The 18,332-nt window shown below is 35.9% G+C and overlaps 1 protein-coding gene across 4 annotated transcripts in view; it reads right to left on the reverse strand.

The window, feature by feature from the left end:
* Positions 1 to 4,921: 4,921 nt before the first annotated feature.
* Positions 4,922 to 18,332, reverse strand: part of TNFAIP8 (TNF alpha induced protein 8) — a 65,553-nt gene continuing 52,142 nt past the window's right edge. For 3 of the 4 annotated variants that reach the window (XM_062599124.1, XM_062599125.1, XM_062599123.1), the window contains one exon: positions 4,922 to 6,765. In XM_062599124.1, coding sequence (XP_062455108.1) covers positions 6,200 to 6,765 — 566 coding nt within the window. In that variant the 3' untranslated portion in view covers positions 4,922 to 6,199. Of the gene's footprint in view, positions 6,766 to 9,738; positions 9,821 to 18,332 lie in introns of those variants that run through there. The other variant, XM_062599126.1, reaches the window with a different exon arrangement.

An 18,332-nucleotide genomic window follows, 5' to 3' on the forward strand; every position in this document is an offset into this window, starting at 1 on the left:
CATCATTTTTCTGTTGCTGAATTATCAAGATCTTTGCAAGATGAAACGAGCTTTCTGAAAAGTAACAGCTGATCTCATGACATGTTGCTGCTCCAATGCAGTTGTTTCCTCCTACCTCCTATCGCAGCAAAAAGTACTTCCTCAGTCCTTTCTATTTTTGCAATCTCTTAGCAGACCTAACAGATAATACACAGTTGTAGATCTTGGCTCCCCGCAAAACAGAACAACTCCCCCAAAAAAGAAAGCAAAAAACCACAGTCAAGTCCAGACAATAAAGTAAATCGAGATCACCATCTAAGCATTTCTAGGCTGAGGAAAGACTGTCATGTCACAAGAATTCTTAAATTAACAGTAGCAGACTGGAGTATCAACAACCAGGGAACTTTCTCTTCATGACCCAAGCCAAGCTCAGCTACTGAAATTACTGGAATAGACTCTTTAAATGAAAGATGACTAAATTCTGCTCAAGAAAAGCAAATAATTATTCATAACTATTCCATAATGGAGTAGAACTGATGCATTCCTGTTCTCTTGCAAGAACAGAATAGTAGGTGTCATAACATGGGCCTGATTTGGGCCAATTTGTCCCATCTATGCCATCATATTTTCTGTATTAAAAAACTCATACGACCTAAATGTAACAACACTTTTCATCCTCTGCTTGGCCAGAACAATCAAAGATAAAACTGAGAAACCTGATACAAAATGCTGTTGCAAATCCAGAGCTCTAAAGTACCATGTTTAAAGACCGGCAGAGCAGATGATCTGAAGAGCTGCCAGCAGAAATTGGAGAACAAGAGAAGAGCCAACAATTTTCTCTCAGAAATTATTCTCTTCAGATTTATACCCATCAAGAAATTTCCTTGTAGCTCAGAAAAGTCTACTGAAGAAACTGCCCAAGATACACTTAGCAAGAAAAAGATGGTGCATCAGGCCTCCTATAGCTGCATTTAAGGAGAGTTGGAGAACTGTGCTAAATAATAGATTCCATAGACATCCGACTGGCTACTGCTTCATTTCAGCTTATATTTATGTGCATAATAAAAACACTTAAATCCAAACATTTACTAGAAACTGAAGTAGGAGTTTTTTGTCATGAAGCCAATAGGAAGTGTGATTTTAAAATCCAGTGTTAGGATTTAAAAGTAGAAAGCGGAAGATCTTATGTGTCATGGCAAAAGTAATTTATATCTAAATCACAGTAACTGTAGGAAGCTCCACCTTTATCCTCCACCTAATACAGCAAGATTTTCCCACAGGGGAGAAAACAAATAGCGAACAGGTTTTGGTTGCTTGGGAAAATTGGGCAAGCAGCTCGTATCTTAACTCTATTATTCTTCCTTATTAAAGTCTGCTTTTCTTGATACTGTGGTAATTACAGAACATCCCAAACCTAAGAGCAACCTCTTTCCCATTTGCTCCCAAATGGAGGAAATGCAGTAATGGATGTTCCTCCAGAAGCCAGTGGGCAGTGATAGCAAGTAGAAATTAACAGATCGGCAGAAGTTATTTTTCAGCTCCTGTATTTCCCAAACTTTTAAGAAAAGGCTGATCTTGATTCAGGAAAGTCCTACCCATAAGCATCAGCTTTAAAATTCAGGAAAGTCTACCCATAAGTATCAGCCTTAAAATTGGAAACCAGAGCTGTAATTGTTAAAACCAAGACAGGTCACTTCGTGCTTTGTGGTTTAAACATTAAGAAATCTTGATCTGTAATACAGACCAAGCAATCCTGTAAGGGGGTACTGTTTGTATATTTTCACGGAAGGAAAATAAATCACATCATAAACTAAAATGTATGATACTTTAGGTATGAACGTCAAGGTTACAATGTAATTTCTGCTGGTGTACGCAAACTCTAGCACCAATAATCTAGTATGAATTAGTTTTCGAGAACTTTTTTCTTTTTAAGAACAAATGCAAAAAGTTTTTTTAGTAAAACTGAAAATAACAACTGCATTACATAGCCTAAATAAACTGTGTAAGTAGTAGCCACAGTGTAGTTTTTAGTAGCATTTTTTTTTTATGATAGCAAACTTTCATCTCCCAAAAGAAGTTTTGTCTATGAGGGATATCACAGAAATATCATGGAAATTTTCTGGACGTCTGTAATCTCTTTTGACAGTTAAATTTGTTTTATCCAAAGCACAGATGTTTGCCTCTTAACTGTGAATGTTGGCTGACCTGCCCAAATCTCAATGAAAAACAGTTGTAACAAGAAGTTTTCATTTCAAATGGTTATGCAAACTGGAGTCTTAACTTCACGTTCATACTAAAGTATATCCTCTGGAATATATACAAATGCACTATGTTTCTTCTAAAAGGTTTCAGAGATATATGTACTGAAATCAAGATTAAATGCTTACTATACTGATGAGGATATAGATTATGTACAAAACAGCACTAACAACTAAATCAAGATGTAGATTATTCCTTCAGATTTCAAATTACATCGCAGAAACACAGGAAACTGGTATTTAGGGCTGTTTCTTTGAGTAAGCGAAGAGTTAACATATTCCATCATACTGTTCTCCTTGGGGCAACAAGGATAGAGAAGGAATAAACCGACTGTCTGAAGAGCCAACAGGCAGGAAAAAAATGTAAGGCAACAGAAAAGCCCTGGCAGCAGGAAAGCATCCGAGTGATGAGCTTCTTCTGCTTGGCTTCTCCCCTCCTCACTGTAAGACTGCCATCTTTGTGAGGGACTTCTGAGGACAACGCCAACTCTCTTCTCTGCTGGACCATTAAAACAAGCAGGTTGAAGTCCCTTTAACACTTACACGTAGAATTCCAGTTTGCCTTCAGTCACGTTTTAAATGGTATGCAGGCGGATACAAGTAGCTGGAAAGGAGCTGAAGCCAATTAGCACCAAAACCAGTCTGTTACTTCCTTGTGACAATGCAGTGTTTTTAGGGAGAGATGGGAAAAAACAATAGACCATCTGCTCTTTCCCTTATTTTCCAGCTTTTCTTTAAGGGAGAGGTGGAATCTTTTTTAAGATTAAGCCCCAATTGCTGGAAGCTTCCAGACTCCTACTAATAATCTCTGGACTATCTACATGGAGATAAATCTTAGGAGAGTTTTATGGCAAGAATAATGCTGATAACTTACCTGATTGTTTCTTTTTGCTTGTCTATGCATATACACACATGCATACAAACATAATTAAGGGGTGGTCAAAAGTCCTGATGAAGCCCTGTTAAGATGACACACAGAAAATGGCCATGATAACATCCTTGTATCTTGTTTTCTTTGTACAGCTGAGACCACAGTTATTTGATGCACATTGCAAAATGTATCCAAGGTCTTACTTATCACTTTGCAACTCCTCTAAAAGGCTGTAACTTCCACAACTTCATTAACATACATTTTGTTGTTGCACTGCATTGTTGTTGTAGTGCATTTCATCAAACACTGATTAACTAAACATTAGAAGGGCATTACTAATCATCTAGGGTACTGAGATTTAAAGACTGTTGTAAAATCAATCCATGATGAGTGGCTTTTAGTATTTTAAGAATTTCTGTCATTTCTCCCCTATTAAAACACAGTGTTGTATCAGTTTTACTGCATACAATAAAGGGCATTATTCTATCCATAATTAAGCAGTACTACTGTTACCTTCTTTTTTTTAAATTCAGCTAGACAAAAAACATGAATTTATGATAGATGACATTTGTGCTAAAGGGCTGATGCTTTAATACAACTACAAGTATACTACAAGAAAAACTGCTATCCATTTATTTCTGAAATTTGATAAAGCCAATCTTTGTGTGCACTGCAGGAAAAATAGATGAACTGCAAAATTTTACAGCTTAGTTTAGGTGTTATGTCATTTACTTATAAAAGTAGGTCTTTATAAATCCTGTAGAATTATTTCCTTTAATGCTTCTTTGTATTTGAAAAGGAATGCCAGATAAGAACTGTTTTTACAGTGTTTTGGAAAAATGTTGTGAGCTAAATGTAATTTCTCATAGTTGTCAAGTTTTTATGTTTATAATCACTTTTCAAAGAGTACCTTTCACTTTTTCCATAAAGTATACATGTGACTAGATAATGCACTGGAATAACAAGTTACTGAATGTCTCAAAGACACTTCGACTACAATTACTCATACACATTTAAACTGGTGTCTGTAAACAATACACAAAAAGCACGTAAGCAATTTTTGTCCCAGAGAAAGTTCATATAGTATGCCTGGTTCTAATCAATGAGATGTCGTGTCCTTTCAATAACTTAGCAGCATTCATTCAAATTGTCCTATTTTATAAATTAGTATATAATTTAGAAATGGAATTTGCAAAGAACAGAGTTGCAGTTTCTGAAAGTCAAGGTCTTTTGCCTTGGAAAGCAAGAACAGGTAACTTTCCCTTTCCAGGTGGGAAAAGAAAAAGATTATGTGGGGCTAATGAGTCAGAAACTATACACTATGCAATTTGTGAGATCTTTCATGATGTTGCATTACTATAAATTAATTTTGTCAGACAAAACTGCAATGTATGTATTCTTTTTCAAGCAAAACAAGAAAAGGGATCTTGCTGATATTCCATCAGTAACAAACAAGTATTCTAAACTCTGGACAAATTCTGGTGCAATGTCATTACATCAGTTCCTAATTGCTCCAGGCTAATAGTGCATTTAATCTTTTCCTCTTTGCTGGACACTAGTGGCTTGTATAAAATGAGCTGATACTTCGAAACACATTTCTCCAGAACATTTCTGGTTCCTTTCTTGGAATATTCAGAACCTAGCGACTGAATGAATATGAATAAAACTGAACTTTGACTCTAGGAAAGTCACAGGTAACGCTGAATACATCTGACAGAGGCTATACTCCTTTGGTTGCCAACACAGGCCAGGTTTTCTCTTTATAATTTAAAAGCAACAGGAAGAAAAAAAAACTTGAGAAGTTTGGAGTGCAAATATTCTTTGGTTTACTCATTAAAACAAAAAGACACAGCAAACAGCAAAACCATTGGCAATTAAATAAACTGCAAATTCTTTATATGCTTCTGAACAAAAAGTCTTCGGATGCTTGAAATGTATTAACATCATGCTTTTAAGCATATTACAGTGTCAAGAAAGTCACATATTTTTCCTTGAGGGCAAGGCAGAGAGAAGATGGAGAGAAAGAAGGGTGAGCGGTAGGAGGAGAGAAGGTGGGGGGGGAAGTGATTCAAGATGACACTTTTCTGTTAAATAGCATGTAACCCAATGCCAAAATTAATTTCTGTTTCTAGATTCATTATACACAAAGCAAACTGTCTTGGAATTTATTTTTAGATGCCTAAGCTTTCTGAATTCACATCATCATACACATTAGCCAAATGTATAAAACACACTGACCCACACCTTTTCAAAACAATAAAGACATACTAGAAAAATATTATACTAAATTGCATAGATAAGTCATTATGTTTTACCTTTCAATTTTATTTGCAGAGTTTAAAATTATGTACCGCAGATGTTTTCTAGGAAATACTTTTTCCCAGTCTGGCTGTTTACTGTAGGTTAGCATTCCTGAAATGATCGGAGGCAAAAGGCATCTGCGTGAATCTGTAAGGATCACTTGGTAGGCAGACAAACAGTTTTCATCACTGGCCCACAGATGAACAAGCCAGTTCAGACTTTATGGGACAGCATTACTGATCTGAGTATTCAAAAACTGAATGGTTCATAAAGGCAGCACTAGGAAACTGTAATCTGTGCAGAGAGCATAAAAGACTATAAATGAATCATATATATTTTACAAGTACATCAAAGAAATTATAGAGTGTACCATCACCATGATAGTCTGTTACCAACAATATAGACTGATAGTTTAGAAATATTTCTATAAATGGAAGAGACAAGATTTGGATTGTCTGGCAACACATTATTTTGTGCAGCTATCTTGAGAGAGTCTTGCTATGCTTGGACAGTTCTGTTTTATTTTCTTTATCCAGCTGTTTCCATAGGCAAGGCACGCACAGTAAGGCAGTTTCATGTGCAGTCTTTCTTCCAGGTGGACCGTGAATAGCAATAGACAGTTGATGATAAGGAATCAATTTAATAAAGATCTTTCTGAAATACTCAAAAAAAAAAAAAAAAGCAGAAAAGAAAACAAACAAGAAAAACTCCACTTTTGCTGGCTCCCTTATTCCTTCATAAATCAGCAGTGTTCCATCTACAAATAATACATGAACTTTAATCCAAGTACTTATATGTTCCCCTCATCTAGCATTTTGTTGACACCATCACAAAGTTTCTGCAAATGGAGTTTATAAGGTCCAAAGGGATTGTACAAGGCAGCCAAAAATTCACAATCAGAGAAGTGATCAAACACATTGTTGACCCGTCCATGTGATTTTGCAGTTAGGTGACGCTGAATGATTTGATGAAGTAGCTCTCTACAGTCATTTAACAGTTTGGACAAAAAATTCCTGTCAAAGGTATAATCCACCTGATGGAAACTGACCACGGTCTTAGCCAGCTGATGAACTTTCTTTTTGAATTTTTCCATCAACGCTATTTCATCCTGATTAAATTGGTTGTTTCTGTAGAGAATTGCCAATTTGAGCACTATTTTAATGAGGTTTTTAATGATCTTCTCTGCTTCCTTCTTGTTTTGTGTGTATTCCTTTGTCACTTGGTAGAGCTCATCTAAAACATCACTGCTTGTGTCATCTATCAAAGTAGTTGCTATTGATTTGGACACCATTTTTCCAAGGATCTTCTTCTGGACCTGAATGGCCAAACTTTTGGAATTGAAGACATCTGTGGCCACTAGGGGGGGAAAAATGCATGCAGTCAATACTTCATCACAGACATACGACAGAGTAAGACAAGGAGTATTTCCATGTCTATACGTTCATCTGACTCCTAGTAATTTCCACAAAAACAATGTAAACTTACTGTATATAGCTTCAGAAAAAAACCTGTCTCTTCTAAGGCTAAAAAATTGTTGTCTTTAGGTTTATATTCTTTTGGACTGTTTTAAGCTTGTGAGAACAAAAAATAAAATAATAATAAAAAAAAACCCAGAAGATGCTCAAAAAACAGATTAAAATAAATACATATGGATTAATGGGATTTCTATCTTAGACAATAAAATTGCCCTAACTGATCAGACAACATTTAAGTTTGATCTGATTTTCATATTCATAATGAAATCTGAAACCAGCTAACTTGGCAAAATCCTTTAAATATTTTCCATGGGAATAGCTAACAGCTGAAAACTAAAGGAACTGAGCAACCATGACTATCCTAGTGTCATGGCAATTGCCAGTGTTACTCGACTGGAAATAGTAATTCAGTAAATAAACCATTGTCTTTTCGTTCTAAACAATACTGTTTAGGATCAGTGAATTCAGATCCCACGTGTATGTACATATACACATATACAGCGAGAGTGAGCCAATGCTTTGTCAGCATATAATACTGAGATTCTCTGGATGCAGTCTGAAGACACTCTAGTTTCCAGAGCAGAAGTAGTATATATAAACCCTTCTATATCCTATACTTAAAGGAGAGGTAGCCAAAAATGAATAGTCTGGGGGATGCCATTACAGTTGTTAGCATGACCTCATTAAGGAATCATTTTCAAATCAAGAAAGTAAATTGTAGAGCGAGTTTCCACCTCCAAAACTACACTAGTTTGCATCAATATACCCAATAACTGATTCCAGTTGTTGTAAGGTACACAAATACTAAAAAACCCTCAAGCATTCTTTCAGAAACTTGTTTTGTAAAATTTTACCACCTATGTTCTATTATCAGTGACAATTACTTACAGGTATGTAAGTAATGTATGTATGAAGTATGTAGGAAGCATGTTCTCATAACCTTTTCCAATAGGTCACCTGCGAACTAAAAATGTCCATATTGAATGGTCTGGGAGATGGCTACCTTTAAGCTGCAGCTTTCTCAGGGTCTCAAACAGGCTGAAGGGAACCCTTCATCTGTTTATATTTATTTCACAAATGGAAGGTTTTCTTTGCAACCACAGGAGCTGGAAACATTTTTTTTTTTCTCTTTTAATGAAAACAACCTGAGCAGATGTCATACAGTTAAATCCCTGAATTTGGAGAAAGTTTCTTATTAGCTGTTTGTATTCGGGCAACTGGGTGTCTTAAAACCCAGGGTGTCTCCAGGTTGCCAGCAAATAGAAACTTGTCCTGAAGGATGAGTGAGATACAAACCTACACTTTGCCCTCAGCAGTACCTTGGAGAAATTGTTTAATATGCTTCTTTTCTGTAATCTGGCAAATTTTCAAAAAGGATTCTCTCTTAAGTCCTTTATTTTTTCCGTGTATTCCGTGTATTTTTTCAGCATTAATTGTTTGAGCATATTTTTAAAAATAGCCTATCTTTTAAAATTTTTTGTTACATGTGGACATTCAAAAACCAAAGAACACACTGTCGACTATTTTAGGGATAGCACTCAAGATCACAAGACAGACACGTTTCTAAACCACACTGATCTGGGAAGAAGTTAAAAATGCTAAGCAAGCAGTCTGAACCAAAGATATTTGATTCAACATTTTAGTTTTCAAATACAAAACTCTTATTATTCATATAAATTATTTGATATTATTCAAACTATTCAAAATATTATTCAAATATTGTTCAAATAAATTATTCAAATTATTCAAATAAACCAAAATCAGAATATTTCAAACAGCAGTCAAACACTAGAACTCAATAGTTTGTTTTACAAAGATCTACACATTAATATTAGCCGTATGAGTTATGTCTGTTTAATATTAAAAAAACCCTAGAACCCCAAAACTTAAAAGCTTCCAATTATTTTCTGCTCCCTTCCCTCCACTGCCTACCCCCAGCAGGAATATCAATTGTTCTTTTATTTCTTAAAGCCTTCCAATTTACTAATCTCTCATGGTATCTCCTTTCTGACATTTCACAAAAATTTACAGGTATCTGTAGTCTCATAAGAGCAGTCACTGTGTTTTGAAGTATCTTCCATGAAGTTGTGAACAAAACACAATACTCTGTGTGTGTATATATGCACACACACACATATATAATATATATATATATATATATATATAAATATACGTTCACATACACACATACACATATACTGTAAAATTTTCCATTATGCGTAGGTACTCTTATTATAAAATGCTTTATAATTGAACTGGAATCTGTACAACCTGCCTCCCACAAGTCACAAAAAAACCCCAAATTCATGCTAACAATTTCCACATAGCAATACACAAAGTACCAATTTTAAGGAATCCCAAATTTGACATTTTCCCAGCACAAAAATATGACAGTTTTTCAATGCTAAAATAAGTTGCATTATATGATTTAAGATTCAACGAAGCGGAGCTCTGCAGAGAATTATCATTGCAAAGCAAAACAGGAGTTGCACACTTACAAAAGGTATCAAACTCTTGATGGCATTTCTAAAATTGTTTGACACTATGCAGCATGGCCTGTTTTCTCTCTACTTAGCAATACAACATGCGTCAGCTTCATTTACTTTGTATTATTACATGTGTTCTAATGCAATTGTTAAATCCATGAACTTCATACCTGTCAATCAATCCAAAAAAACACATTTACAGATTGTTCATATTTTATTACAAGCAGATTTTTTCCTCATTGCTGATAACAAAGAAGAACTACAAAGTTATTTTACAGCCAATTGCTTCCATAAAACTGAATTAAAGCACCAAGCTTCTAGAACCCCAACAAAAGTGTTTCCTTAAAAAAAGTAAAATTATTACTTACTTGCTTGTCAAAAGGAACTGCAATTACTAATGCTGACAGCAGAAACACGTTTCACGTACAGATGCAAAATATCCTAGGTGAAGCCTGCTGCTTGCTTGTTCAGCTAAATCTAGCACATACTTTATCGTTCACTTTGAAACATTGCTGGAACCTGTCACAAAGCTAAGGTGTTTTTTCTCCTCTCTCCATAACAGCAGCTTTTCTCAACTACCTTTCTCGTCTGTCTGAAGTGCTTCATTTTACTTTGGCACCTCAAAATGCAAAAATATATTGCAGTGGTTTCACTTCCTTGAAAAAAGTGCTTAAAGGAAATTGCATTGCTGAGCAAGCAATGTAACACCAATAGCCGTTATTGCTAACTGACAACTGAAACAATTAGCAGAAAAGGAGGGAGAAGAAAGGTTCTGTAACTTGATAGGGCAGGGCACTTGTTAGGAAGGGGTTAAAATATTAACCAGTGCTTGCAAATATCAAGAATAGGAGAATCGCCTGTATTTGAAATGTCTGATTAGCAGATCATAAGATAACAGAGAGGGGCTGCTATCAGCTGTATGCTTCACTAATCCCCGGTTCTGAAGGTGAGAATAATCATGCATCCAGTTTAAAAGCTCTGACTAAAATTTCAAATGCAAGTGCCTAAAAATGAGCATGTAAATCCACATTCAGACAAGTAATTAAAAGTCTGATTGTCATAGGTGCTGCTCACATGTAGTCACCACTTAGGAGGGGTTACAGTAGATGATCAATATATACAAATCTTTGAGTACATGCATTTCACCGACAGTTTCCATCCTGAAATAATACCGTTTCCAGTGACCAGCAGAAGCCTCAGAATTTGGGCAGATAATCCAACTAATTTTAAACATCTCATGGATAGTTTTTCTCATGATTCCTTTCCATAACTCCTATTTGTTTTCTATGCAGTTTAACATTTCACTTTTAGAAATTACATTGCTGTATACCCCTTTGAAATCAATGGGATGTCATTTCCTGTCCAATTAATGTACATAAATATTTCTGGTTCACTGCCATGATTATGTTCAGTGGAGCCATCCCTCTGCAGAGGAAAGCAGTCTCAGGCGAAATGCTCTCAGGGAGGAATCGTCCCTCCATCACTCAGAAATTGATGGGACTTTAGGGATATCAGGGGCCTCTGACAAGGCTTCTCATTTATTTACAGTTTAGTTACTAGAGGCTTATTAATTATGATGTTTGGGTTTTTTTTGCAAACAGCAAATGTTTAATATTAGTTTTGTATTATCTACAATAAAATAAATCAATATGGGACATACACCTTTCTCGATACATTTTCCTCAGAATATTTACCTTAGAAATGTTCTCCTCAAATCTTTAACTGCGTAGAATGTGTACACTTTCAGTGAAAACTAGGAGTTCTGGATTAATAAGCTCTCAGAAGGAGACTGGTAAAAAAAACAGAAGGCGGCTTTTGTTTATGGCTGTGATGATCATTTTTCCTGACATGAAAGCCAGTACACTTCCCTACCTACTGTGGCAAATGACTATTGCCAAATATCCTATTTCTCAACTACATTTAAACTAAATTGGATGTATTTGAAAAAAAAATTGAATCAGATGATCTCAGTACCCCAAACCAAGGCAGAATGATTTTTTTTTTCTCCTCCTCCACAAGGTAACAATCACTGGTACACTCAATAGTACAGTCAAGTTTGTGTATTCAATCTAATGTATATTGATAAAATTGTCATTGAGTATCTTTAGGCTTGTAGTAAAGACATACCTGAAGAAAAGCATCCAGTAAAAACTTCCAGTACACCATGTTAAATTCTATGGACAACTCGAGAGTTAATTTTTTTGATGCAGGTTCCACTTCTGGTGTATATGCTCATGATGCTTTAATAAAACAGCCTTGGCTGAAGAGGAAATTTGACTGTGAAGCCATTAAAGATAACATTGCAATGTGAGACGGAGCTCATTTTAATGACTGACATAGCATGTACTACTCATCACACCAGGTACTAATTGTCACTAATATCTAGCGAGTAAGCTTGCTCACTGTGGAGTGCAAGATCCAAAAATGAAAGGGATTTCTGGGTAAGGATACAAAGAATACATACAGAGGAACAGGAGAAAAAAATCCAGCACCAACTGAGCACTTTATGCATGATTTAAAAGACTGTATCACAGAGTTTTGAGAAATGTGGCAACTGATTTCCTGTCTGGCTTCCTGTGTGGACAAGTGTGTTTGCCTCTGTATAAACTGTGGGTTAAAGCTAAAGCTACAAGTCTGCGCACATGCTAAGAACTTCATGCTCAGTCACACTCGTGGAGTGAGAGAGTGAGCATCGTTCCCTCAGAGGGAAGCAACTTGAAACCAAGTGGGATTGACAACACGAATTTCCAAGTATTTGTGACCATGAGTCATGCCCTTCCAAAACTGTGAGAGTGCCTGAAAAATCGAAAGATTAGAAAATTACTGAATTGTGGTATCTTCTGGCACTCTCTTTTTTCTGGGACTTTTCAGGGCTATATTTGTTTTCAGGAAGGATAAAGGCTAGAAATAATAATAAAAAAAACCCCACAGATATAAAAATACATGACTTCATGTACAAATACATGACTTCAGTAAGGTAAAGCTCAAACTGTGATAAACTGCAAGAGCTAGTGTCAGAACAACTCCTGAAGTATATAAAAAGCAGAAACGGAGTCATAAACATTTGGTACTAGCAGAGCAGTTATAATTTTCAGTGTATTAAATACATAAAGAAAAGATTTAAAAAGTGAGTGGTAGAACACGGACTTTACTTTCTTCAGATACAAATAAAGCAAGCTGATTTTTCTAACTGCCACCATGATTTGTAGCTTCTTCTTAATCACCGTCTGATAGAGTAAGTCATCTTTTCAAAGAGTTTTTTTTTTTTTTTTTTTTTTTTTTTATCCCTGAAGACTCCATGCTTTGATTCTAATCTGTACTGAAGTGCTTAAGAGCTTTCCTAGGTAAAAGGCATGTTAAACTCAACTTTTAAAAAGCACAAATAAAGTCCTTGGAATGTAAAAATTGCTCCAAAAATGCAGCAGTTCCCAAACAGTCACTTCAGAAAATTAGCTACTCTTTGCAATTGCAAGTGCTTCTTCATGTGCTGGCTTTTCAGAAGCTGATAAAGTTTGTAAGAGGCATGCTAGAGCAGACAGCTCTGACAGCTTTCACTCTTGAACTTCAGACAGCGAGACTCTGACTGCTAAGCTGGCTGATGGCAAGAGTGAGCAGAGACCAAGGCAGCCACAGAGTTTATCAAGTCAAAGACTGGAAAGAGCAGATGGCTTAGGCAAGGAGTATCAAAGAAGGAAAACCCAGAGGGCAGACAGCTATGTGCAGAAGGAGAAAAGGAATACAACACAGTTAAGGGAAATAAGGAATGCAGAAAAAAGAAATATTACTTTTCAAAAGGATAAAAACATATCAGAAGAAACCAGATTCATCAATGAATGTTTTCCACGGTAATATTTCAGGTAACACTCTTAATAGCTCATGGGACATACAGTGATTTTTACTGTTTAGCTATGATCTTCCATCACAGAATAAAGTCAGAAGGACTCCTCACTTTTCCATCCACCACAGCAGCCTAAGAGTTCCCTGCCTTATTTCCTGTCTTAAAAGCAATAGCTGTGTTTGAACTTCAGTTAGACAAACATCTGATCACAATACAAAAAAAAATGTCAGGAGGCAAACCCAAGCTTTCCTTCCAGCTTCCCTCCTTCCCAATACTGGCTGAAAAGGCAGGACACTGGTAGCACCACCCTTCTCTCCCAGACATGAATCTATTTTGAATTACAGTGGGCCTAGACTCTGAACTGTAATTCATAACTTGCCACCCTACCCTCTGGTTCAACACTCTTAGAAAAGCAAAAGCCCTGTAGAGTACTCACTTCTTCCACATACATCTGTCTTTATTTGATTCAAGTACATATGCTCCTCATTTGAGGAGCAAATATTTAATTTGGCACCCTATTTTTGAAAAGGGAGATTTATATATGAATATCAATTTTGACTAGAAAAATTGATTTGAAGTTTTCAATGAATACAAAGTATATGTTCATAAAGGTAAATAACTTTTGCCTACATTTCTCTTAATAGGCACAGTAGATGATACTAAATTCACGTTGACCATGATCTTTACTAACTATATAACCAACCAATGTAAGAATGTTAATAAGCCAAGCCATGTGCTTGATTGTGCTTGCTTCATATCAGAAGATCTTCAAAAAAAAAAAAAAAAAAACAGTCTGAAGTCAAGCCTAACACATGGCAAGTATTGCATGAGCAGGCTGACTAGATTTGGAAGTCAGCTCTGGGGCTGTAAGTCACTCAGCAGCAACGGATAATCTGGTTAGTCAAGCAATTTTTGGAATATACAGTACACTTGATCTGCGTATTCATACTGAAAGGGAACACACATTCAGCAGCAGAGAACAAGGAAAAAAAACACTATCAAGCAACATTGGAAACACCTTTCTTATTAAATAAAATCCTGGACAAGTCATTGTCATGTTTACATCTCACACACTGTATTTGTTATGTATGTTCCTTAATTTACTATTTCATTAGCGTACGAAAATGTCCCAAAATTTGACCAACAGAAAAAAAGGCACTTCTCAGTTGCAAAAAAACCCCAAACCAACCATGAAAAAAGAAAATAAAACTTTTTGATCAAGAGGTAAAAGGAATTGCCAAAAACAGTACCTGCAGGTCAAGGTTAGTTAGTGTGGCAATGAAGGATGCTATTTCCAACAGGAATGTGCGCATAGAGTTTCGCAGTCCCACTTGAATGTTTTGTGCCAACAAGTTATTCTGGTTTTACATGCCTGTGCTTCCCACAGCCACCCTCTGCATCACATGATACTTACTGTAGCTGGTTTAGAAACTTTAAAAGCCTTCTTAAAAGCACTCTTCCTCAACCCTATATATGTTTTTTTAATTAACAGTGCAGCTTTAATATGAAAAAAATTAAGATTTTAACCTCTTTCCATATATTTCTGATGACTGCTCTTACAGAGGCATATATTAAAATATATTGGATATTTAACAGAGAAAATGACAGTCACGCAGAGTAGAGTCATAAACTAAATTTGGTATTTCACTCGTTTGCCTCCATTTGCTACCCTTGCTGGAATGCAGTAACAGCTGCTGTGATATTAAATATAAAGCCCACATATTTCAGCTGTTGACCATTTCAGGGCTACATCAGGTTCCTCTGTATCTACCAGGTGTCCATGCATACTCAACAGTAATGCTGTACAAATCTTTTCATTTTCAAGGTTATTCCTTCAAAACAAGCAAATGCAACCCAAATAATGTAGACTTTTGTCCAGACTTAAGAACACACAAACTGTGCAGCAAGCCAGCAGCACCAAGCTCCCTAACAAATAGCACTGGTGATAAAAATAACTAGCCATTAAAATTGAGTGTTTTATCTAAAGTAAAAAGAAAAAAGACAAAGATATCTGATTGTTTTATGACCAATCCTGCAAAAAGAATGTCTTCACACAAAAACAAAAGCTTAGCTGTGGGCACAGGACACAGAATATACAACAGAAAAGTTTCTGGCTTGGATGCAAGAGGAAAAGCATGGAGACAGGGTGCCCTAGGGAATGCATGGCAAAACTTTAACATGCCAAAGCAAAAAAAAAAAAAAAAAAAGAGGAAGTTCAAGATACATGTAGCAAAAACAAGGAACTGATATCTGCCCATACAGTAGAGACAAGATGACAATACAGCATGACAGGAAAAGAGAAATCAATTACAAGAACAAGGTAGAGACCTGGCAGTCAAAATGTAGACGGGACATATTTTGTATAGAACGTAAAGCAAGCCACAGCAGAAGAGAGTTGATAGAAAGGTTTGTGAGTGATCTTACACTGACTTTGAAAATAGTTCATAATGTTTGGTTGTATTTCTAGTCTCTGCTCTTTGCAATGTCAATCGGTATGCTACACACTGCGACCTGGACACACGGTAGGTGCCCTTTGGTATCTCTCTCAGTGTAAGGTTGAAAGAAAACTGAAACGCTCTTTTATGCTATATATTTATATGCATTACTGTTGTCCCTTCCACTAGTTGCCCTGAGATACAAGATGGAATTTCCCCCCACCACTGTCATGCGTAATTGAGTTTCTGTTTTTCTCTTTTTAAAGAATTTGCTCTGAGGCACCAAGGAGTGCCACAGCTATAGACAGGATATAGGAAAAAAGCAGGAGTGATGCCAAAGGCACTAAATTCTCTTATGTTTAGACAGTTTGTTCTTTTTTCAGTATCAAACTATCACATGCATAAGAATAAACTGATAGTTTTCTTTACCAGATACCTTGTTACTTCAAATGCCTAGGACAGTGGTGATAGTCTTCATCTCTTTTGCTGCCATTACAGTTTTATCTTTTAGTTTTTCAGTACAGGTCTTGTTGTTTTCATATCATGAAGAATAAGTTTTCTGGCATGAAATACATGGTTGTACATATATATACACACACACATATATGAATATACATATATACACGTAAGTCTGTATACATACACTTTGTTTACTCTACTGCACAAACTGTCTATTGTACATTTACTTATGATTATGGGGAATTAGGTGATGGCCCTGCTGGTCTCTTCCATTCCCACTACTGAAAAAATATTTCTTTTTCCTTTTCCACAAGGAACAAAATAGATAAACCCACCAGTTTTAATTTTTTCTCCCAATGTTTAGGAGCCACACCCTGTTCACTATCTTATTCTACACACTAGAACTACCAGGATTTTAGTCCAGACTTTCTGCCATAAAAATCAGTGGTTGAAAGTATCTTCTCTCCTAGATCCTCCTTGCTCCCTTACTGTCAGTTCACAACAGGCCTCCAAGATCTACCTCTTGGAAACTTTGCTTCAACTCTTATTTGTTTTCCTTTAGTCGTCCTTATTCCTGGCTTCTCCAATTCATAACCAATGATCAAAACAAGTGATACATTATGCAAAGTATTTCTATACAAAAGATTACTAAAACAGAACAATCCTCTTAAAACCTTTGATTTAAGCAGTTTTCAATAGCCTCTGAATTCAGAAGTATAAATTGCTAAGTCTGTCAAAACAAAGACCCATCTCCCAAAGTATCATAGGGTTTTCTTTGCTTTCATTAATGTAAAATATAAAGCATAAGGGGAAAATTAGGCCCCCAATACTGTTAGAAAATTGTTCTTCTGTAAAGTTTTTCCTTCTGGTTAAACATCCCATGTGTAACACTGACATTTTCTTTTATATCAGGAGGCATTATTAGGATGCAGAACCTTGACTGATAATGTAGCAAGGCACTAACGATCCTAGTTATTTTTAAATTTTGTAAATATATTCACTGACTAAAACTAGATGATCTCTAGAGGTCCCTTCCATCCTCAGCCCTTCTGTGATTCTGTAAAACCTGGATCTCTCTGTAGTTCCACCCTTTGGCCAAGGCATAAGAGGCTAAATACATTGTTTTTTCCAGCTATTGATAATTACAGAATTTAAATGTCCAGCTTCTTGGAACTGGCATCAAGTAATACTTTTAAGTAGGCCAAGAACAGTACAGATCAACTATGAGGGGCCATCCACATGACCTTCTTTTGGCAGGGAACACTGTAGTAGCTTGTGATTTTCAGGATTATTATCCAAGAAGAAAGAAAGAGGGAATGCAAATTTGAATCCTGAAGGACAGGCCTTCCTGTGGTGAAAATTAACACCAACCACCTAAATTTCAAAATTAGCTAATGACATTTTTGAAGTGCAGAGAAAATAAAAATGTCAAGTTTCTCCTACCCTCACCACAAGATACTCCTATCCTCTTTTCCCATAAGGTATTGCATGAATTAACAACAAGCCATAATAAACTGATCAGGAGCTAAAACCATAAGTCACATCTTTCAATTGATTATAATACCAACTGATTGTTACAATGTAAAACTCAGTTTAAATATACATCCAGGACAATTATAAAATGTCTTGCATGAAGGATTTTTAAATCTCTAATTCTCAGCTTTTAGGACAAGGCTGCGAGCTTGGTGAAGACGTCTTGCTGTGGATGTAGACAGCAGAGCCAATTTCTTTATTCTTATCTCTTCAGGAAAGTGTCAACTATTTCTCTCCACAGCTGCTCATAATCAGAGAGAAACTTTTAAAAATGATTCACAGTTTCAAGTTATTTGTAGTTTCTGAGATAAAGTCTAAGCCACTATTTCTCAGTGAATATTTTTAATATAAATGTTTCTGAAAGAGCATCAGAATTAATTCATCTTCTCTTTTGTTAGTGGGAAAAAACAGCCCTTGGAATAACTAGTTCAAATATTCAGTGTCATTTACTCACTTTTGCTAATATTCAACTAAAGTTTTCTTTTTCAATAACTGAACTATCTTCCTAGAAGAGTTTGCTAAAGAGGACATAGTAAGAGCCAAAACAGATCTCATGGAAGTTTAAAATTTAAAAACAATAAAATTTCGGCATTTTCTGCTTCTGCCCAAAGTTTTCTATACACCTGGATGGAGCTCAACAAGTGGAGGCTTGTCTGTGCATTCACTGATCCAGTGCTTTATTAATTCCTGTAACAAA

This window comes from Rhea pennata, chromosome Z (assembly GCF_028389875.1).
Source record: "Rhea pennata isolate bPtePen1 chromosome Z, bPtePen1.pri, whole genome shotgun sequence".
NCBI lineage: Eukaryota > Metazoa > Chordata > Aves > Rheiformes > Rheidae > Rhea > Rhea pennata.